General features: G+C 44.7%; 2 protein-coding genes across 2 annotated transcripts in view; one reads left to right on the top strand and one right to left on the bottom strand.

Moving 5' to 3' along the window:
* Positions 1-137: 137 nt before the first annotated feature.
* On the top strand, positions 138-22,140 carry nfat5a (nuclear factor of activated T cells 5a). Its single transcript, XM_084168410.1, has 12 exons — positions 138-380; positions 6,687-6,818; positions 8,747-9,416; positions 13,453-13,636; positions 13,758-13,948; positions 14,063-14,235; positions 14,470-14,604; positions 14,724-14,776; positions 14,867-14,999; positions 15,125-15,306; positions 15,519-17,595; positions 17,723-22,140. The coding sequence occupies exons 1-12, from the start codon at positions 308-310 to the stop codon at positions 18,238-18,240; spliced, it is 4,521 nt and encodes a 1,506-aa protein (XP_084024536.1). The 5' UTR covers positions 138-307; the 3' UTR covers positions 18,241-22,140.
* LOC311135304 (NACHT, LRR and PYD domains-containing protein 12-like) overlaps positions 20,602-24,109 on the bottom strand; it is a 25,900-nt gene continuing 22,392 nt past the window's right edge. The window contains 2 exon segments of the mRNA XM_084169254.1: positions 20,602-22,475; positions 23,330-23,503. Coding sequence (XP_084025380.1) covers positions 22,457-22,475; positions 23,330-23,503 — 193 coding nt within the window. The 3' untranslated portion in view covers positions 20,602-22,456.

Below are 24,109 nucleotides of genomic sequence, written 5' to 3'. Positions count from 1 at the left end.
TGATTAAAATATAATATCTTTTGAATGAGTTATTCACCTTGCACTGTTTTGAAGTGCGGGCTTTTATTTAGAAGGTTTCCTCATTACCATAAGAACGTGACGTCATCGTTAGTGCTGCTGCTAGCAGAGTAGTTCGCGCTAATTAACGGTTGTCTGGGTCCATTAAACTTTTGTTTCTTATCACTTTATTTCCCACAGATGCAATATTTCTTGTTTATACTGTAGTCATATTTTGTTGGTTTATTGCTCTCTAATGTTAGTTGGCTGACTGGCTTCGTTCTGATCCAGGCGAAGATGAGGCGCTGCGATGCCCTCTGATTTTATATCCCTCCTCAGCTCAGATCTCGACCTTAATTCCCCCAAATCCCTTTACTCTAAAGGTAAGACTTCTTTCTATCACTGTTATGCCTTATGGCATCGATGCCTTTGAATCGTTTTTTCATTGTTTTGGACTATGACTGTTAAACGGAAAGATAGGTAGCTAAGTTAGCTAGATAAATAACGTTAGCTGGTTGGCTAGCTAGATAACGTTAGCTAGCTACTGTTAGTTGGCTAGCTAGTAAAGTAGATAGAGAGCTGATGCGTGATAGCTAGTTAGCTAATGTGTGCGTGATGGACAAACTAGTATAGGGACAAACTAGCATATAACGTTAGCTAGCAGCAGGAGGCGTGTTGTGTTATTGTTTTCCCTCGGGGCACTCGTTGTGGTTCGGTCCCATGACTGTGGGCGGCGTGATCTAAACGTTAGTTAATGTTATGTTGAAGTTGTATAGTAACAAACCCCTCCTCGATGTCTTGCTGCATTTGTCACGATGGTTTTGCTAGTTGGCTACATTAGCCAACATGCTCCATTGCCTTGGCTGGCTAAACCAAATACTGAGAATTTGACTAGACCATTTGGCAAGCATTTAGGCGCGTAGCAGGTTAAAAACAGGTCATCTGGTGTGGATAATTTTAAGATGCGTGCGTTGTGTGCTTACAACTGTGTGTGTTTCTGGTTTTACTATCCATTTGTGGACCAGAAGTCCTCACAAGGAGAGTAAAACAGGGGAAATTCGCTGGTCCCCACAAGGGAAAAGGCGACTTTAGGCTTAGGGGTTAGGTTTAGGGTTAGGGAAAATAGGATTTTGAATGGGAATCAATTGTTTTGTCCCCACAAGGATAGTAAAAAAAAAACTAGCGTGTGACAAGCTCACATCTTTTACAGTAAATGGCTAATTGGCAGGCCTTGTCAAAAGTGAAGTAGAAGTTTTAAGGTAGGTTCAGAAATCATACTCTATTCAGAATTATATGGGAAAGGGAAAGGGGGATACCTAGTCAGTTGTACAACTGATTGCATTCAACAGAAATGTGTCTTCCGCATTTAACCCAACCCCTCTGAATCAGAGATATGAAACATGATAGCTAGCTATATTATCGATATTATCTAGCTACCTCATTTTATTGGTTTAAATAACATATAAAATCAAATTTTATTGGCCACATACGCCGAATACAACAGGTGCAGACATTACAGTGAAATGCTTACTTACAGCCCTTAACCAACAGTGCATTTATTTTTAATAAAAAAAGTAAAATAAAACAACAACAAAAAAGTGTTAAGTAAAATAAAATAACAGTAGGGAGGCTATATATACAGGGGAGTACTGGTGCAGAGTCAATGTACGGGGGCACCAGCTAGTTGAGGTAGTTGAAGTAATATGTACATGTGGGTAGAGTTAAAGTGACTATGCATAAATAATTAACAGAGTAGCAGCAGCTTAAAAAGATGGGGTGGGGGGGCAGTGCAAATAGTCCGGGTAGCCATGAATAGCTGTTCAGGAGTCTTATGGCTTGGGGGTAGAAGCTGTTGAGAAGTATTTTGGACCTAGACTTGGCACTCCGGTACCGCTTGCAGTGCAGTAGCAGAGAGAACAGTCTATGACTAGGGTGGCTGGAGTCTTTGACAATTTTGAGGGCCTTCCTCTGACACCGCCTGGTATAGAGGTCCTGGATGGCAGGAAGCTTGGCCCCAGTGATGTACTGGGCCGTACGCACTACCCTCTGTAGTGCCTTGCGGTCGGAGGCCAAGCAGTTGCCATACCAGGTGGTGATGCAACCAGTCAGGATGCTCTCGATGGTGCAGCTGTATAATTTTTTTGAGGATCTGAGGACCCATGCCAAATCTTTTCAGTCTCCTGAGGGGGAATAGGCTTTGTCGTGCCCTCTTCACGACTGTCTTGGTGTGTTTGGACCATGATAGTTAGTTGGTGATGTGGACACCAAGGAACTTGAAGCTCTCAACCTGTTCCACTACAGCCCCGTCGATGAGAGTGGGGGCGTGCTCAGTCCTCTTTTTTTTCCTGTAGTCCACAATCATCTCCTTTGTCTTGGTCACGTTGAGGGAGAGGTTGTTATCCTGGCACCACACGGCCAGGTCTCTGACCTCCTCCCTATAGGCTGTCTCATTGTTGTCGGTGATCAGGCCTACCACTGTTGTGTCGTCGGCAAACTTAATGATAGTGTTGGAGTCGTGCCTGGCCATGCAGTCATGGGTGAACAGGGAGTACAGGAGGGGACTGAGCACGCACCCCTGAGGGGCCCCCGTGTTGAGGATCAGTGTGGCAGATGTGTTGTTACTTAGCCTTACCACCTGGGGGCGGCCCGTCATGAAGTCCAGGATCCAGTTGCAGAGGGAGGTGTTTAGTCCCAGGATCCTTAGCTTAGTGATGAGCTTTGAGGGCACTATGGTGTTGAATGCTGAGCTGTAGTCAATGAATAGCATTCTCACGTAGGTGTTCCTCTTGTCCAGGTGGGAAAGGGCAGTGTGGAGTGCAATAGAGATTGCATCATCTGTGGATCTGTTGGGGCGGTATGCAAATTGGAGTGGGTCTAGGGTTTCTGGGATAATGGTGTTGATGTGAGCCATGACCAGCCTTTCAAAGCACTTCATGGCTACAGACGTCAGTGCTACGGGTCGGTAGTCATTTAGGCAGGTTATCTTAGTGTCCTTGGGCACGGGGACTATGGCGGTCTGCTTGAAACATGTTGGTATTACAGACTCAGTCAGGGACATGTTGAAAATGTCAGTGAAGACACTTGCCAGTTGGTCAGCACATGCTCGGAGTACACGTCCTGGTAATCCGTCTGGCCCTGCGGCCTTGTGAATGTTGACCTGCTTAAAAGTCTTACTCACATCGGCTACGGAGAGCGTGATCACATAGTCATCCGGAACAGCTGGTGCTTTCATGCATGCTTCAGTGTTGCTTGCTTCGAAGCGAGCATAGAAGTGGTTTAGCTCGTCTGGTAGGCTTGTGTCACTGGGAGGCTCGCGGCTGTGCTTCCCTTTGTAGTCTGTAATAGTTTTCAAGCCCTGCCACATCCAACGAGCGTCAGAGCCGGTGTAGTACGATTCAATCTTAGTCCTGTATTGACTCTTTGCCTGTTTGATGGTTCGTCGGAGGGCATAGCGGGATTTCTTATAAGCGTCCGGGTTAGAGTCCCGCTCCTTGAAAGCGGCAGCTCTACCCTTTAGCTCAGTGCGGATGTTTCCTGTAATCCATGGCTTCTGGTTGGGGTATGTACGTACGGTCACTGTGGGGACGACATCATTGATGCACTTATTGATGAAGCCAGTGACTGATGTGGTGTACTCCTCAATGCTATCTGAAGAATCCCGGAACATGTTCCAGTCTGTGCTAGCAAAACAGTCCTGTAGCTCATATAGTCCCCATGTTGAAACAATGTAACCCCTTTCGGTCTGAATAACAAAAGTGAAGGGCATTTTGTTCTTGGTATAATAATAAGGTAAGGTAATAAGATCAATGTGAAGATTGACCTACAAGTCAGTGTCTTAGAAACGTCTAATGTCCAAGCCTAGCTGTATCTTTTGTATCTCTGATTAGGCTACTTGGCCAGCTGATGTGGTGGGTGCTGACTGATGCAAAGCTGCTCCTGTGATAACACTGTGCTATGAACAGGCTTCATTTTCATCTGTCACTGCTCAGCCCACTCCTCCTCTAGTCCAGCTGTGTCCGGAGTGATCAAAGCCTGGGGGGTTCCAGTCAAAATACCTTCTACAGGTGGAAGATATGACTGCCATGCGCTGATAGCGGTGTCAACTCCTCTGCATAACTTTCAAAATATATAATTTTAAAATGGCATTATAGACACTCCGCTGTCTTGGTGCATAAGGTTTGCTAGTGGTTTTGGACCTCTCTCTTATTCATTATTGACTAGTCATCTAGGCATAGATAGGGGCTTGCAGCGAAGCAATGCTACTGTTAGTTTTGAGTTCTGTTTTCTGATGTAGGCCTAACTCAACTCAATGTTTTTTCCCCACAGTCTACAGATGCTCTGTACATGGACTAGCCTACCTGCTGACACAATGGTTCAGACACATCTGTCCAGACCCTGTGTGTGGTACATTAATGAGCCATATTAGTGGCCCTGCCACGCTAACAGGAGCTAGCCATATGGTGCTGCTGTCTAATGTGATGAGGAGTGTGTAGTTTATTTATATGACAGTAATTGGCTAAGGATAATTCATAAATACTTCAAGTGGTTTACTGTAGGTAGATTGGTTACATCTTATATCAGGGCTCCCCAACTGGCGGCCCACCAGCCGACTTTGGCCCGGGGTGGTTTTATTTGACCCCCACAAAATATTATTATAATTATTCTTTATTTATTTTCATTGTTGGACATGACTGTAAAAACAACAGGAAATCAGCTCCGTGTGATTTTAATTTAGGAAATCTGTTCCCAAGTATTCCCACGCATAATAGACGTGATCGTATACAAATGTAAGCAAGGTTTGAAATGATTGTTTTTGTCATATTATATCTGTTTGGGCTTTTTGCGGTCAATTTGCAGTTTACTAATTATTTGTAATTATCCGCTCAAGAAGAAATCAGCCCGCGGCTGAATCTAGTTGAGAATCCCAGTCTTATGTCATCATTAAAAAAAAACACATTTTAGTCATTTAGCAGACGCTCTTATCCAGAGCGACTTACATGAGCAATTAGGGTTACGTGCCTTGCTCAAGGGCACATCGACAGAATTTTCACCTAGTCGGCTCGGGGATTAGAACCAGCGACCTTTCGGTTACTGGCACAACGCTCTTACCCACTAAGCTACCTGCCGCCCACATCATGTGGATAGGCTAGATCTAGGCTATGCTATCCATGACCTAGGCAGCCTATTGTATTTCAATGTCTGGCCTTGTCTTTGCTGTGTGAGTGCAGACTGCAGAGTGGATAGGATCTTTGTCTTTTACTCTGTTAATTTCATAGAACCAGACGTGTGTCTATAAATATTGCATACAAGCTGTAAAGTCTGGCGTGCATGATTACGTGTGAGTTAAATAAGCATGTTAGAAGACGGGGCGTTGCTGGAGGCTGGTGGATTTTTGGTGTCCAGCTTGTGGGCTGGCAGGTGTAACAAAAATATATTTCTGTGTCATCAAAGCAAAGGGCTAGCTTCGAAAAAAACAAAGTCTGACAGTTGGCTTGGCACAGCTTCAAAGCTAGTGTAATGTGAGCAGTGTGTAGCCAGCCGACAGCATAAGTATGTGGTGAGGTAATCGGATTGTAATAGGGGAAGTATGCAGGACTTGGCTGACTTGTAGGCCTAGGCTAATAAAATACAATTGTTACAATCTAGGCATATTGCCGTGCTTCCCCCCGCCCCCACGTTGGCCTATCGCTCTATCAAAATCCGCACAAATCACATTTTCTATATGTTGATTTCTTTCACTTTATGCAAACATAGTGGGGCTTTTGCAAATGTCTAATTTCCATAGCAAATTAGCAGACCCCAGCTAGTATGGAGAACTAGAGGGAGAGAAATACTGTGTTATGGGGGAGCGAGTGAGTTTAGTGCCGAGGCGATGAGTTTTACATCAAGTAGGTATCAGTCGATACTTGTAAAAATGTCCATTCTTTCATGCGTAACTTGTACCTATATTTGTCCTGTGTAGTTGCATTATTTTCTTTAGGTTCTGCAATCTGTAGTTTTTGATAAAATGTAATTCTATGTGACCTCTGTCAAATTGTGCCGTGCAATGACGGGGCTGCTCCTTCTGCGTTAACAAACAACGGCTCCCTTGACGGAGATTGCATAAAAAAAGAATGCAACTACACAGGACAAACATATAGGTACAAGTTACGCATGTACCGATTCAATGTAGTCGGAAGTAGGCTACACTCCGCCAAAACCCATTGCCTCGGCACTCAACTCCAGTTGAGAATTCTTGGCTAAGGTAGGACTAGCCTTTTGATCTGGTCCTACCATTGGTGAATGAAGCAGAACATAAGTGCTGTGCTGTAGGTTTCCCCCCTACAGTGGTTGTAATGACTGTGTGCACAGTGCAGCTCTTTGTGTGGGCTGGCTGTGATGACTTTGTGTGGACTGTCTGTGTGTGTCTCTCTCTAGCAGCAGGGCTGACATCGCAGAGCCAGAGATCTTGTGTCAGTTGGTCTCACGATGCTGCTGGGGTTGACTTATTACTGGCAGATCAGATGACTGCTTGCTAGGCTGCATATGCTGGATGGATACGCTGCATATCCACAGCAGATATCTGTCAGGGTGTCGATGAGCTGTGTTTCTTAGCAACCAGGCGACCTCTCACTCTTACATCAGTAGCGGTAGTTGGTGGGGGTGTTTGGTGCACTATTAAACCCCTTGATTTCTCTCCTCCTCTCCAGAGTCTGTGTATGACCTCCTCCCTAAGGAGCTCCAGCTGCAGCCGTCCTCCTCCTCCAAGACAGACACACCCACCATGAGCCAGAAGAGTGGGGGAGAGGCCAGACCACCCCCTTCTGCATCCCTGGCCTCAGGTAAGCCCCTCACTCTCAACCCACCAGCCTGACCTAGGATCAGATTACTCTCCTCATAACCTCACCTAGATCGTTAGTGGGCAGAACATTAGGCTGACCTTAGATCAGTGTCTAGGGAACAACTCTCCACCCTTCCTGCTGAGTGCCTGTGGGGCAGTGGGTGCTAGTGGTGCTGTATTCTGGGAAATTAAGTCACCTCTGTAGGGCAAATGTAGGCCATGGTTACTGTAGACGGGACAGGTGTGAGAGAGTGGGAATAAATATAGTTTTATGTTAAAATGAATAGTGAATGAGCATGGCCTTGGTCTATATATTCCTAAAGTCACATTAGGCTACAAACTACTGTTGCCTGTAATCTCTCTCTAGTCTATAATCAAAATATAACTGTTTTGTTTTCGTTCGTTTGATTGTTTTATGTTTTCATCTCTCTTACATAGAGAGAAGTAAATTAATTAAACCCATCACTAGAGACTGTATTTACCGTCAGTTTCTATTGCTAGTTTTTATTCTCAGATGGTGGGAAGAGGTGAAAACAGCTGGTTATAATTAGCAAAGCAATTATCATGTCCTTTTAGCACTTCTGAATTAGCACGCCTGTCTGGATCTGAACTGCCTGTCTGCTATAGCCTTTCTGTGATGAAGATAAGATGACACACACGAACACACTAAGTCATGTAGACTAGTATAAAGAAAATATCTCATATCTCAAGAGATCTTGTATTAGGCCTAGATAAGAAAAAAACTATATGTGGTAGTGTCACATCAGTGGTTGGGGTTTTAAAACAGAACGTGAAATGATTTTGAAAACATCAGAGTACTCATACACAAGACTAGTAGACCACTTCCCTTTAGCACAGGAAGCTGACTGAACTTGGTAGTCTAGTGGCTGCTGTCATTGTGCACAGTAAACCAGAAGTATGTATAAGTTGACCTTAACCACTGATACAGGCTCAGATATATTCTTAACCCCCTTATTGGTTAGTTAGGATTGGGGTGTAGGGTAGCCTGTCCCAGATCTATGTGTTTTAGTCAACTCCTCTGACTCGTTGTCATGCCATACATGTGCCAGGCTAGGGTAATCTGATCCTAGATCTGTGGTTAGGGGCAGCTTCTACCTCAAGCTCAGTTTTCCGAGTCTAGCTGGAATCACACTAAAACATCTGCCACAGCTGTACTCAAACACTAAAAATCTACTAAGAGACAACTTAAGTTATCCTCACAACAGTATTTCATTGATTCAATTTGCTGATTGCCAGGAAGTTGAGTCATGACTGATCAGCTCTTGTTGCTCATTGGCTGTCTCATTTGTATTGCAGGAAATTTCCTCCCTCTGAGGCATGGGGTGGCTGCATATAAAATGGCCTGCAGGTCACTGCTCCATAGGTCAGAGCCTTGTTTATTCTGTTGCCATGGCTACGCTCAGTCCTAATCAAATCCTCCAATTGGCATGTTCAGACCATTGTATAGGCCTAATACTGTATGCACAAACTGCTCTAGCCCCCCTCTACATTTAATTTGGCACCGCATCTTTAGTTTGCAAATTTGTCTGTTAAGAGGAAAGTCTGACTGACCAGATCTTGCTGTTTTTGTTTCTGGCAATGTGTATGTAACGATTTTAGAAGCTTGCTTTAGTTTTTTGTAAACAAAGCATGTCCATTTTGTCACGTTGATTTTTAAAGAGCAAGTTTTAGTAGGAATTAAACATTCCAATGGGGGAAACATGTGGCCTATTTGTACCATTCTCAACTTTAAGTTCAGAAAAGTTGACCGCCACCAGAGAGCTCTGGCATGCACAGTGAGGGCATGTAGCCACACAAAAAACATCCTCAAATGAATTTAGATCATGCACAAATTCAGCTGCTTGAATGGGACTGCTAGCCTGCTCTGTATTGACATCTGTACTAATAATGTGATCTTCTACACTCCAGATGCCACCTCCTCCACCTCCAGCCCTTCTCCATCCTCCTCTCAAGACATGGGAGACCCCTGCACCACCAGCCCCAGACCCAGCACAGCCCCCTCTACCTCATCTATGAAACAGCCCCAGTCCCCCCTCCTCCTCCACCATCCCAGCAGTGCCCCTGGAGAGGGTTCAGGAGCCCCAGGGGGATCACAGATGCAGGGTGTGGAGGGAGCTCTGTCTGCCCTTGGAGGTGGAAGCTGCAGTGGGACCAGCTCTGGAACAGGAGACCCAGGAGCAGCAGGGGGGGTGGGAGCCCAGCAGCAGCCCCAGAACACCCCCTCTAAGAGGAGGCCAGTGCTGAGCATCTCCCCCCCTCCGGAGGACCTATTTGATGACAGCAATATGTCCTGCCAGGAGGATCCAGCCCCGGCCGGGCCAGCAGGGCCAGACTCAGAATACAGCAGCAGCATCTGGGCCGACGACTCAGCCTCCAACTTCAGCCTGCTCAGCTCCAGCTCCTACAATGACAACACAGAGGTCCCCCGCAAATCCCGTAAACGCACCCCCCGCCAGCGGCCCGGGCCCAAGCCTTCACCCCCAGAGGACAGCATGGACATGTTTGATGCAGACAGTGCCAAGGCCCCACACTTTGTCCTGTCTCAGCTGGGCCCAGACAAGGCCAGTCCCAAGCCCAAGTAGGTTGAATAGAATGCAAGTCCCAATAGAATGGCAAAAGTCTTACCAGACTTGATACATATCAATCAAACAGGGTTTATTAAACATAGACACAAACAAATACAAGAACATGTTTCAGTTTAATACAATATGCAAGAAAACAAGAAAGATAGATAGATACATACAATACCAGTCAAAAGTTTGGACACCTACTCATTCAAGGGTTTTTCTTTATTTTTACTATTTTCTACATTGTAGAATAATAGTGAAGACATCAAAACTATGAAATAACACATATGGAATCAGGTAGTAACCAAAAAAGTGTTAAACAAATCAAAATATATTTTATATTTCAGATTCTTCAAATAGCCACGCTTTGCCTTGATGAAAAATGTATGCACACATGACTGTAAGTCGCTTTGGATAAAAGCGTCTGCTAAATGGCATTATTATTATGACAGCTTTGCACACTCTTGGCATTCTCTCAACCAGCTTCATTAGGTAGTCACCTGGAATGCATTTCAATTAACAGGTGTGCCTTCTTAAAAGGTAATTTGTGGAATTTATTTCCTTAATGCGTTTGAGCCAATCAGTTGTATTATGACAAGGTAGGAGGGGTATACAGAAGATAGCCCCATTTGGTAAGAGACCTAGTCCATATTATGGCAAGAACAGCTCATATAGGCAAAGAGAAACGACAGTCCATCATTACTTTAAGACATGAAGGTCAGTCAATACAGAAAATGTCAAGAACTTTGAAAGTTTCTTCAAGTGCAGTCGCAAAAACCATCAAGCGCTATGATGAAACTGGCTCTCATGAGGACCGCCACAGGAATGGAAGACACAGAGTTACCTCTGCTGCAGAGGATAAGTTCACTAGAGTTACCAGCCTCTGAAATTGCAGCCCAAATAAATGCTTCAGAGTTCAAGTAACAGACACATCTCAACATCAACTGTTCAGAGGGGACTGTGTGAATCAGGCCTTCATGGTCGAATTGCTGCAAAGAAACCACTACTAAAGGACACCAATAAGAAGAAGAGACCTTCTTGGACCAAGAAACACAAGCAATGGATATTAGACCGGTGGAAATTTGTCCTTTGGTCTGGAGTCCAAATTGGACATTTTTTTATTCAAACTGCTGTGTCTTTGTGAGACGTGGTGTGGGTGAACGGATGATCTCCGCTTGTGTAGTTCCCACCGTAAAGCATGGAGGAGGAAGTGTTATGGTGTGGGGGTGCTTTGGTGGTGACACTGTCTGATTTATTACGAATTCATGGCACACTTAACCAGCATAGCTACCACAGCATTCTGCAGCGATACACCATCTCATCTGGTTTGGGCTTAGTGGGGCTAAAAAAAATGTCAACAGGACAATGACCCAACACACCTCCAAGCTGTGTAAGGGCTATTTTACCAAGAAGGAGAGTAATGGAGTGCTGCATCAGATGACCTGGCCTCCACAAAACTCCGACCTCAACCCAATTGAGATTGTTTGGGATGATTCGGACGGCAGAGTGACGGAAAAGCAGCCATCAAGTGCTCAGCATATGTGGGAACTCCTTCAAGACTGTTGGAAAAGCATTCCAGGTGAAGCTGGTTGAGAGAATGCCATGAGTGTGCAAAGCTGTCATCAAGGCAAAGGGTGGCTATTTGAAGAATCTCAAATAAAATATATTTTGATTTGTTTAACACTTTTTGCGTTACTACTTGATTCCATATGTGTTATTTCATAGTTTAGATGTCTTCACTATTATTCTACAATGTAAAAATAAAGAAAAACCCTTGAATGAGTAGGTGTCCAAACTTTTGACCGGTAGTGTGTATACAAAACAAATATGGGAGATTGGAAATGATGCAGACAATTACATTGATGGAAGCTACAATCTATCTGAAATATTGAAGCTGATCTGCACCCAAAAAAAATTTCATCAATAAATAAGATATAGATTCATCAATAATGGCTGTTGAAGCCGAAAAGGCCTAATAATTGACAACAAATATATAAAGATAACTTTATTCCATTACTCAACAATATGAAAGATCAAATTAAATTGAAAAATCTTCTCATAAATCTTACAGGTAGAATAAACCTCTTTTAGAATGGCATGTCTGCCGAAGTTTTTGAATTAATTTTCGATAATACCAATTATCCCACTGAAGACATTCTTTAAAAAAGTACACTCAGTCATAAGACTTTATATGGGCAAATAAAATTCATAGAATAAAAGGGAAAGTTTTACATCTTCCTAAGTCTGAGGGTGGTTTTAACCTTCCAGACATGGAAATGTATTAACTCGCTACCCAAGGCTTTTACTTGCGACATATAGTTAAAAGAGGAACAATGGGTACATATTGAAGATGTGCATGCTCATCCCCAGAATATTTTTACGTATCTATTTTCAAAGGATAAAGTTAAGAACATTAACAACTTCATAGTTAAGAACAATATAACAATATGGAAGAAAATGTAACTTATTCTACAAGAACCGATATCACTCGCTAAAAACACAACTTTATGGAACAATCCTTGGATAGCTTTTCAGAATTCACCGATTTTAAATTGGTCCACATGGAAAACAAAAGGCATAAAAACCGTAAATGACTTGGCCATTTATTTCCATGACAGAATGTAAAGTAATTTTGGACTGAACAAAAATATAAACGCAACATGTAAAGTGTTGGTCCCATGTTTCATAAGGTGAAATAAAATATCCCAGAAATGTTCCATACTCATAAAGTGTTTCTCATAAACTCATAAAGAAGTTTTTTTTATATACCTGTTAGTGAGTATTTCTCCTTTGCCAAGATAATCCAACCACCAGACAGGGGTGGCATATCAAGAAGCTGATTAAACAGCATGATCATTACACAGGTGTACCTTGTGCTGGGGACAATAAAAGGCCACTAAAATGTGCAGTTTTGTAACACAACACAATGCCACAGATGTTTTGAGGGAGTGTGCAATTGGTATGTTGACTGCAGGAATGTCCACCAGAGTTGTTGCCAGAGAATTGAACGTTCATTTCTTTACCATAAGCTGCCTCCAAGATCATTTTAGAGAGTTTGGCAGTACCTCCAACCAGCCTCACAACCGCAGACCACGTGTAACCACGCCAGCCCAGGACCTCCACATCCGGCTTCTTCACCTGCGGGATCGTCTGAGACCAGCCACCCCGGAGGAGAGCTGATGAAACTGTGGGTTTGCACAAACTGTCAGAAACCATCTCCGAGAAGCTCATCTGCGTGCTCGTCGTCCTCACCAGGGTCTTGACCGGACTGCAGTTCGGCGTCATAGCCGACTTCAGCGGGCAAATGCTCACCTTCGGTGGCCACTGGCATGCTGGAAAAGTGTGCTCTTCACAGATAAATCCTGGTTTATACTGTACCGGGCAGATGGCAGACAGTGTATGGCGTCATGTGGGTGAGTGGTTTGCTGATGTCAACGTTGTGAACAGAGTGCCCCATGGTGGGGTTATGGTATGGGCAGGCATAAGCTACGGACAACGAACGCAATTGCATTTTATCAATGGCAATTTGAATGCACAGAGATACTGTGACGAGATCCTGAGGCCCATTGTCGTGCCATTCATCCACCACCATCACGTCATGTTTCAGCATGATAATGCATGGCTCCATGTCGCATGGATCTGTACACAATAACTGAAAGCTGAAAATGTCCCAGTTCTTTCATGGCCTGCATACTCACCAGACATGTCACCCGTTGAGCATGTTTGGGATGCTCTGGATCGACATGTACGACAGCGTGTTCCAGTTCCCGCCGATATCCAGCAACTTTGCACAGCCATTGAAGAGTGGGACAACATTCCACAGGCCACAATCAACAGCCTGATCAACTCTATGCGAAGGAGATGTGTCGCGCTGCATGAGGCCAATGGTGGTCACACCAGATACCGACTGGTTTTCTGATCCATGCCCCTACTTTTTTTTTTTTTTTTAAAGGTATCTGTGACCAACAGATGTATATCTATATTCCCAGTCATGTGACAGCCATTGATTAGGGTCTAATGAATTTATTTGTGTCGTGTGTTCTCCAGTTCTCTGGAGGCTGGGTGCCTGCTGAAGGGATGTATTCTGTCAGGTCAGTACCCCCAGAAGAGTGAGGGCAAGGAGCTGAAGATCCTGTTGCAGCCAGAGACCCAGCACCGGGCACGCTACCTGACCGAGGGCAGCCGCGGCTCTGTCAAAGACCGCACCCAACAGGGCTTCCCCACGGTCAAGGTGAGACACTTTATTTTTACAACCATTAAATAAGATAGATTAGTCATTAGGTTGATTTGTGTGTGTTAAGCTATGTTGCACTCTCAGCTCTACTCACCATCTTCTCTCCTTCTCTCTCCAGTTGGAGGGCGTCAGTGAGCCGGTGGTGCTGCAGGTGTTTGTGGCCAGTGACACAGGCAGAGTGAAGCCTCATGGGTTCTACCAGGCCTGCAGGGTGACGGGCCGCAACACCAAAGCCTGCAAGGAAGTGGACATCGAGGGAACCACTGTCATAGAGATCCCTCTGGAGCCCAGCAACGCCATGTCACTAGCGTAAGGGACTCATTCATTTAGTTAATGAAAATTGAAGCATTGTTGAAATATCAGTGTGTTACTGTGTGTTTGTGTTTCATCATCTGAACATTTTGTAATGTTGAATCTTGACAGGGTTGACTGTGTGGGGATCCTGAAGCTGCGTAACGCGGACGTGGAGGCTCGTATTGGGGTTGCCGGGTCCAAGAAGAAGAGCACCCGGGCCAGGCTGGCCTTTAGGGTGAACATCCCCCAGCCTGATGGGTCTGTCCTCACCCTGCAGACCACCTCCTCACCCATCCTCTGCAGTGCGTCAACTACCACCCTATTCATACAAACACAAATAACTATTGGGTATCGAGAGTAAAAAGTAAATTTGGATGTATATGTGCTTGTTTGATGTTCATTCAATTCAGTGTGTTCGTGTCGGGCTGGAACAAAAGCTGGCACACCACGTAGCTCCTTAACTGACTTGCCTAGTTAAATAAAGGTAAAATAAAATACAAATACAAATACTCTGCTGTGTTTGTGTCCTTCCCCAGCCCAGCCAGCGGGGGTGCCAGAGATCCTGAAGAAGAGTCTCCACAGCTGTTCAGTGAGAGGAGGAGAGGAGCTCTTCATCATAGGGAAGAACTTTCTCAAAGGAACCAAGGTCATCTTCCAGGAGAACACAGCAGGTACCAGCACTAACATGCCTGTCTTCTTCCTCTCTTTGTGATGTCTGTGATATCTCCTCATTGAGTGGCTTTTGTAAATAAAAAAAGATTGATAAAACATTGATTCCTTTTCTTTCCAGATGATAACTCGTGGCAGGCCGAGGCAGAGATTGACATGGAGCTGTTCCATCAGGTAGCCCATTGATATCAATGTATGAGTAATGCATACGGATCATGAGCTGACTTTGTCCTAATCCTAATGATGTTGCTGTGTTTCCTCTAGAACCATGTGATAGTGAAGGTTCCTCCCTACCACAACCTGTCTGTCTCCTCTCCTGTCTCTGTGGGCGTCTACATCATGACCAACGCCGGGAGGTCACATGACGTACAGCCCTTCACATATACCCCAGACTCAGGTGTGTGCACTGCTAAGAAAGGAGTGATGAACGGCATAGAAGGGTTCACTAAGGCTCCATCTATGGTATACAATGCGTGTGTTTCTCTCTTGTTCAACCTGCGTTTCTGTTCTGTCCCAAACCAGAGCACTCCCTGGACATGTCTGTGAAGACAGAGGGGTCTTCTCTGGCTAAGGCCTGCACCTTCCAGGACCAGATCAAGTCTCTGGCCTCTGACCCTGCCCAGTCTGCTGGTGAACTGGTCAAACGACAGGAGGTCACCCCTATGGAGGTCTCCAGTAATACCCCATCCACAGCACTCTTCAAGGTAGGAGCAATATACCAATCATATTTTACCGATCATATTTAACCAAGGATCCTTGTATGTACATTTATGATCAGATGGTTTTGCTGGGACATCACTCTTTAGTTGTATCAATAAAATAAGACATCTGGATCCAGAGTCATTGGCCAAATTGTAGGGAAGTGTGTAGATTCTACAAAATATTTAATTCCACTCTTTTTGTCTCCTTCCTTTAGCCGTCGTCTGACGCCCTCGTCTCGGTCCAGCAAACCCTGGCGCTGAGCTCCAGCACCCCGCCTAGTGCTGAGTCCTTCCCCAGCCCCATGCCTCTCCAGCATGGGGACGTGGACTTCCCCCAGTCCCCGGTCTTCCCCTCCCTGGAGCCCCTCTGCACCATCCAGAAGCAGGACATCGCCCCCACCACCTCCTTCCCTGTCTCCAGCGACAACACCACCCTCCCCCCCGTCCCCCCAGAGTTACCCCAGCAGTTCCTCCGGGACCCCCAGGAGAGCCTGCCTCAAGATGCCTCCAACCCCAGCAGCGAGGTGGTGTTAGTGGGCATGTCCCAGATGGCGCCCCACTCCCAGCCTCAGCTCCCCCTGTTCCCCCAGGACGGGGTGGCCCAGCTGGAGAGGGCAGTAAGGGAGCTCCAGGCGGGGGGCAGCGACCTGGTACAACAGGTCATGGAGGCAGCAGTGGCTCAGCAGCAGCTCAACTCAGTGTTGTACAGCCCCACGGCCTCCACTGACTCACTGCAGCAACACGTACAGGACACCATGAACAGCCTGAGACTGGGGGGAGCTGAGGGCTCTCTGGCCACACAACAACACATACAGATACAACAACAGCAGCAGCAGATACAACAGCAGTTGCAACAACAGCAGATCCTTGGCAACATGCAGCAACAGCAGTTACAGCAACAGCAAGTCCTTGGCAACATACAGCTACAACAAGAATTATTACTACAGCCACAGGATCAACAACAACTGCAGCAACAGCAGCAACAGATACTGGGTAACCTACAACATCAACAGTTTCAACAGCAGCAGCAGGTACTTGGCAACATACAGCTACAGGATCATCAACAACTTCAGCAGCAACAACAACAAAACCAAGCACTAGGCAACCTACAACAGCACCAGCTACAACAACAGTTACAACAGCAGCTCCAGGCTGAGTTCCTCCAGCCACAGATCCACTCTTCATCTCATCCCCAGCAGCAGCCTGTGTCTCTCCTCCAGCAGGCTGGGGAGCTGCTCACCATCCAGACCTCCAGCTTCCCCCAGCAGCCCCCCTCCCACTCCTCTCCCCCCCAGCAGCTCTTCCAGTCCCCAAGGCCTCTGTCGGAGACCCCCAGCCCCCAGCACCAGGTCCAAGCCGCCCTGCTGCAGAACACTCTGACTGTGCTGACCAGTGGTAGCCTTAGTCAGGAGCAGCAGGCCACAGGGTCCACACTGTTCCTTTCTCCCAACACTCTCTCTAACCAGGGTAGTCAACAGCAGCTAGCATTCCTTTCCTCCATGGAGACTTCTGCCTGTGAGCCCCAGACTGTGTCAGTGTTCCAGCCTCAGACCCAGCAGCAGCAGCAGAGCACCCCCATGGACCAGCAGCAGTCCCCCCAGCAGACACAACTACAGCAAACCCAGCAGCTTCCCATGGCTCAGCAGGGCTCCTTGTTCCAGACTAGCACTCTGCCCCCCAGCCAGCACCCTCAGCCCCAGCCCACCGGCCTCCTTCTCTGCACCGCCTCCCTCAAACCCCAGGCTCTGCCCCCAGCCCTCCTCTTTAGTACCCAGGCCCAGGGCCCCTCCATGGGCAGCAACAGCACCCCTCGCCCCCAGGACGCCCCTGCGTCCCTCTTGTTCTCTCAGCCCACCATGGTGGGGGTCAGGGTAGGGGTGGCCCAGACGGACCCAGCGGAGCCCATGTTCTTCCAGGATCAGAGCTCCTCTGTAGGGGGGACCCCTGCCTCCAGCAATCCCCCTCCGCAGGGTCTGTTCCAGGGGCAGCAGCCCATGCAGGTGGGCTCCAGCTCAGTCAGTGGCCCTCCCAGCCAGCAGGTGGAGCTGTTCCTGCCACAGGGTTCTCTGTCTGGTCTGCAGGGTAGCATGGCCACACAGGAACTAGGAAACCAGGCTGCAGCAGGGGCAACTATCTTTGTAATGCAGAGTGGGTTGGGGGTGGTGGGGCTGCAGAGTACCACATCCTCCCCTGGTAAGAGACCCCCAGAGCAGCTGTTCCAGACGGGAGTGAGCGGGAACGTTGGCCAGCCAGGAGGACAACCCAACCTGTTTGTGTTCGGCCTCCAGAACGGTGAGACTGCTTTACCTGACAGGATCAGTACTCCGCATGGACAATAGTAGAGGAATATTGATTTACTTGATATAATACTGCATTGATACATTTTAAGAGTCTTTGTGTGACATCCTTTTCTCCTCAGATTCCTCCCAGCTGATGACGTCCTCTGGTCCTACAATGTCTGCCCAGAGCCAGTCCCAGAACCCCAACCCTTTGCAGGCCAGCCACATCCAGCCTCTTCTGGACCCAAACATGGCCCAGACCGCCACACCCATGCATACTAATCTTCAGACACCCATGCAAACTGGTTTACAAAACGCCATGAGTAGCTTAGAAAATGCCTTGCAGGCCAACCTACAGACCCCAATGCAGACGAACATACAGACTGCAATGCAGACCAATATACAGACTGCCATAGAAACAACCCCTATGCAGACCAACCTCCAGACCCCCATGCAGACCAACCTCCAGACCCCCATGCAGACCAACCTCCAGACCCCCATGCAAACCAACCTCCAGACCCCCATGCAGACCAACTTCCAGACCCCCATGCAGACCAGTTTACAGACCCCCATGCAGTCCAACATGCAGACGTCCATGAGCACCTCCCAGAACATGGAGAAGATAGAGGACCTGCTGGAGAGCCTACAGGAGCAGTGATCTTTCCTGGGACCACAGATACACTGATGGAGGTTCTAGTGACTTTTGCCCACTCTGGGGCAGGCTGTGTGTTCTGCTTACAATACAACCCCTCTAAGCAACACCGATATGGAGAAAGGGGGTAGAGTGGTGTCTGAGCATGCTATGAACACCCTAAGAACATGAAGACGTTTTAAAGATGTTATCAGATGTACTCGTGTACCCCAGCTCATATTTTTGATGAATGTCAGTACATGCATTCATAGACAGACGGACGGCTGGACAGACGCCGTTATGATGAATTGGTTGAGTGAGTACTCCTCTTGCTGGGTCAGTGGAGAGTAACTCATGTATCCATCAGTCTCACATATGCAGTGGTTATTCTATTTCATACTGTGCTATGTTATTAATGGCCTAACAGGGGTGGGAGGAAGGAGAAAGTGCAGGAGAGGGATACAGAAAGTTAAAGCAAGAGAGAAAGACGGATGGCGGATAGATTGAGATTTAAACGCGAGCGTGAAAGAGAAGGGCAGCCAGATGAAGGCATCTTAACGTGTTCTTGTTTGTGAGTGCACAACTTCAGTCAGATCATACAGCAGTCGGTGTATCTGTCCAACATATCTCATCATATCTCTTCCTTTGGCACTTCCCATTGTCTGCATTTAGTTGCGTATTATTACACAATAGTACACACAGGCTTTCTCCATTGTAATGCTTATAAAGAATTTGCGTATGTTCAACTTGTGTTTGGTGGGGGATTTTAGAATTGGATTTGGAAGCATTTCCAGTATATTGTGAATAGAAGGATGCTTTCTACTGGGGAAAGTGAAGCGTTGTGTGGTTTTATAAACATTAAGCACTTTAAACTGTCTTGTGTGACCAGCCAATCCTTATATCCATCCAGAGGCTCTGGGGTTAGAGCAAACGTGTACTTGTTGACTTACATTTAAAAAATAATTTGTAATGTTTTTTTGGCAAGGTATATACATTAACACATTGTCCATGCATTTATACATTTTCACTATATTTTTGGAGTAATAATTGAGATTTTTCTAAAGATGTTGTGTCTGTTAAGTGTTGAATTCATCGGATGCCTATTTATACTGAGTGAACCAGTCAGTCAATTCAGTCGGATTTCCCATAGTGAGTATACAGTCTTCGTTTTGATGTCTCTTGAGTGTAACTAGCTCCTGTTCGTAGGCTTGCATATCTCTGCCTACACCCCCACAAAACATTTGTATTTTAAGTCGATACATTGTGTGTACACATACATGAGTGGTGTGTGTCATTTTTATGAAGGATTTACAGCATATTGCTATCTGTAGCCTACGATTCTGTGTACTGTAACAATCTGCGTAAGTTAACAGACTGTGTTTTACCTTGTCTTGTGTGTGGTGTGGTTGTAGTTTTTGGTTGGTTTCTGGTTCATGTACTGACAGATGTTGAACTACTACTGTCAGTGTTCAGGGCAGAGCTGTGTGAAATAGACACGCAGTACCTCTCCCATGCAACATCACTAAGGACTCACTGCAACACAAAGGCTCTGTTCCAATAGCCGCACTAGCATACCACTTCCTATGAACCAATGTATTGGGCATGTACGATAGTCTATTGGTATGCTATGCTAGTATGGGCATTGGAACGTGCTTAAAATCTCTTCCTTTGGTTGTGTTTAGACAGGCAGTTCAAATCTGATATTTTTTCCACTAATTGGTCTTTTGACATCAGATATTTTTCAGAGCTGATCTGATTGGTCAAAAGACCAATTAGTGAAAAATCTAAATTGGGCTGCCTGTAAACACAGCCATAGAGCGAGCCATTCTCATGTTATCTATGGTGCTATGTGCAGATGTGATGGACACTTCTAATGCGATGTTTATACTCATATTAACCTTGTGGTTCAGTCTTAATTGTGTTTCTATAGTGTGATGGCTGTGAGCAGGCAGCGTGAGGAGTATCTCTTGTCATATGTTCCGTTCAAAACATCCTAAATGTTTTACTCATTTGTACATTTTTTACTCATTTTAAATCATGCAGCTTTCATGGATATTAACATTGTTTTTGTACAAATATTTTGTAAATTACATTAAGGTACTCTCCCAACAGTTTTCCTCTTCTGTCATTTCCATCCAAATGAATATGCATTTTAAACCATGTTGCTCTACTCTGCTTTAGATGAAAGGTGATACTACTGTTATTCCATATCTAATAAACAGTAGTCTGTTTGACATATTGACATAAACAGATGGAATGAGAACTTTTCAGTTGTTGCACAGATCCCTATATGCTCATGTAAGCATTTTTCATATTTTATCATTCTGTCTTGAGAAAGTAGGACTACTCCATTTTAAAATGTCATTTAGAAAGTTTATTACCCATGAGTCAGATTACATGTTTTTTTTAATAACGAATGTTTGGTTTACATGTATGCAGTACAGTATATAATTGTTAAAACATTGGACGGAACTCCAGTGTACAGTTAGGTGTGTGTGTGTGTGTATACTACCAGATCTCTAACAGTCTACTAGACTCATTCTAGGCTAACCATAAATGGAATACATGAAATGGACACCGTTCCAGCATAGAATTAGTTATATTTATTCCCACAGAAAATGGATACTATTTTGAAAACCACATTTGGTTTCACCTATCCAAAATGTCAGTTTGGCCTAAACACAATAGATGATCACATCTCTGAATACTGATGTCCAAGCCTCTTCTATTTCTATGGGGGACTTTCAAGAGCACATGATATTGTGAAATAGTAATGCCATACAAATAGAGAAAGCCAACCTCCAAGTTTCTCCTCTCTGTGTGATGAAGTAGCTTGACCTCAGAGTGGAGAATATCTGTTGGTACTGCATCTGCCACTGGACCAATTATACTGTTTTTAGAGAAAATATTTGAGGCATATTGACCCTTTAGTACATTGGACTTGTGGAAATACATTATTTTGTGGTTCTAATGTCTGGTTATGTTCCAAGCACTCATTTCGATGTATCTATTGCTTAACTGTTTGAATTCATCACATTCATCTGAAAATACTAGCTGAAATGTTTCACTTTGAGTTGGAAAAATAGCACACACATGGTCTCCATCCACAAATCAGTTGTCATTATCTCATGTGAATATGAATATCCATGTTGTAATGTGAGACAGGGGTTATCAGTTGTAAAGTTCAGTGTGCCTTGACAAACCATCAGTGTAGTACGTTTACCAGATTCCCTTTGTGTCATGAGTCAAGACTGTACATCTCCCTTGTCTAATGTTCTGTCTCTAGATGAACTCTTGACTAATCATTCTTCAGTCTAGACAGTGTCAGTGATCTGCTTTTAGTTCCATGACCACCTAAACCAATGCAGTGTGATTTAATGTTTTAATGTCATCCATCCCTGGTTGCAGTTATGTTGCAATACAAAAAATGTGATCACTTTCACTGTTGAACTGCTGTGCAGCTTAACCCCTAAACTGTATACATGTTTATGTTTGTCCTTATTTCAGGCCTGTTGAGATTCATAGTTTTGAGGTAAAAAAGGGAAACTGTAGGTGGAGATTGTTCTGATCAGATGTTGCAGAAAGCTCTTGTTGGTGTGTGCTTGTCAACATTACTGTTGCTGTGAAGAGCTTGACATGAGATCAAAGGGAGAAGTGATAAGAGACTTCTATTGCCAACAGAGTGAGCTGTGTTTTGGGTTGTCAGTCAGTTTGCTGACGAGTTTCACCTCTGTTTTTCACCTATCAACTGTTCTTTGTTGAGCTTTCGTATCTAAGGCACTGCGTCAGAGAAGTCACCCTCCTTGTTTTGTCATACATATGAAATAATGTATTTTTGTCTCTGGACATTTGTTTATTCTTGTGATTATATTTCTGTAATTCTGCTGCTACATAATGAGTAAATAAAGATTAAGGTCTTTGCTTCAACTGTGTTTTCTTCTGGGTCAATGGTGACTAGATATAAAAATTGTAATCAATGTTTACAAAACTTCAGTTTCTTTTTTAAAATAAAATCCAAGATGTAAGGACATACGTAGGTCTAATAGTTATACATGTTAATGAATTATCTGCACAGCTATACAAAACATTGACAAAATCTTACAAAATAGATACATCAGAAATATATATTTGAACTTTTGAGGGGAATTTCAGTCATATAATTTCCATTGATTCCAACAGGTTCATTTGAGGTTGATCACTGCTGAGGCTCCTGGGTCGTTGTAGCAGAGTTCTAGCGAAGGGTTTAACCCAAGCCAGTGACTCTGCAAAGAGAAAAAGAAATGGTCTGACTTGCTTTTTTATTAGGCTAGTTATTGATAATACATTTTCTTTTTGGGTGACTGATTTTAAAATAGTTATTTTGAACTGCATACAATGTAGAACCTTTTGCAACAAACTGAGCCAACAGACTTAAATATCGTATTTCATAATTTTGTTAGTAGAAAATGTCATGTTGAGGGTTCTTGATCCCTTTTTTATATCTTACAATTGAACGTTTTCTATATTAAGGATTTTATGTAGTTGTAAACAAGTCAGTGGCTTTGTGGTTAGTGTCCACCCTGAGATTGGAGGGTTGGGAGTTTGACCCAGTGCATCTCTGCTTGGCAGTGAGGGGAACGGCACCTCCGTACCTTCAGGCTCTGATCAGTCCCTACACCCAAACGAGGGCATTGCGTTCATCCACCTCTGGCCTGCTGGCTCCCCTTCCTCTGCGGAAGCATAGTTCCCGCTCAGCCCAAAAATTTGGAAAGTGATGATCCCACTGGCTATAGAGTGAATGCACCAATTTGTAAGTCGCTCTGGATAAGAGCGTCTGCTAAATGACGTAAATGTGCCCTTGAGCAAGGCACTTAACCCTAATTGCTCCTGTAAGTCGCTCTGGATAAGAGCGTCTGCTAAATGACTAAAATGTAAATGTAAAAATGAGATAGATTGGGGGTAAGGCCCTGCAATAGACTTGTGTCCTGTCCAGGGGGTGTACTTGTACATCAAACTGCCTCAAGCTAGAGAAACAGGAGATAGGCTCCTGCTCCTATGAGCAGTTCCGGCTCACACAAGCATGTTTTATTTTCACCCAAAAAATTAACTTGGTTGATTAATTAATTACTTTTCTTACGTCTGTTTGGGCAGTCTACATTGTCGATCCTTCAGTAGAGCTGAGAACAATTTCACTCCTGACTCTCCTGGATCATTCCCACTCAGTTCCAGCTGCCACATGCGTGAGGGGGTTGACTTCAGAGCTGAAGCCAGAGAGGCAAAGCCTTCCTCCGTGATTGCACAGTGCCAAAGCCTGTAGAGGAAAAGAGAGAAGCACTTCACTATCACAACTCAATGCAGTTGGAGATTTGTTTAGCTTGGGTGGAGAATAGTCAAGAGTATGCAGCAAATATGATGCATGTTGTTACACAAATTGCTTATGTCAAAACACCACGTTGTTTTACATTCCTAGAGATCTAATTTAAAACACAAAGCATGATATTTAGTGACTGATTAGTCTGCTGTACAAAAGATGATACGGCATCACCCACAACAGAATCAGACTATGTTCATCACCTATTCATAACCATCCTGTTGATAACAGGCTGATGCATACGGAACAGCCTGATATGGCCCTTACAAAAAAAGATTGCAGTTTTGAAACTGCAGTAACTGCAGTCAACTGTGGTATTTTGGACGCAGTAATTGCAGAATAACTGCAGTTATACTGCACTGTAACTGCAGTAAAAAAATATATATTTTGGACGCAGTATTTGCAGCATACTGCAGTTATACTGCACTCTGACTGCAATCTTTTTTCGTAAGGGGGGCTGTGTGTGAAACACTTCATTAAGTAGTTTAATGTTAAGTTGCGACAGTACATTTCTAGAGATACAACTTATAACTGCTTAACTACTGT

Source organism: Coregonus lavaretus, assembly GCF_964263955.1.
Source record: "Coregonus lavaretus genome assembly, chromosome: 9".
Classification (NCBI taxonomy): Eukaryota; Metazoa; Chordata; class Actinopteri; order Salmoniformes; family Salmonidae; genus Coregonus; species Coregonus lavaretus.
Note: the sequence above shows the minus strand (reverse complement) of the source record. Positions and strands in the feature narration are given on the sequence as shown.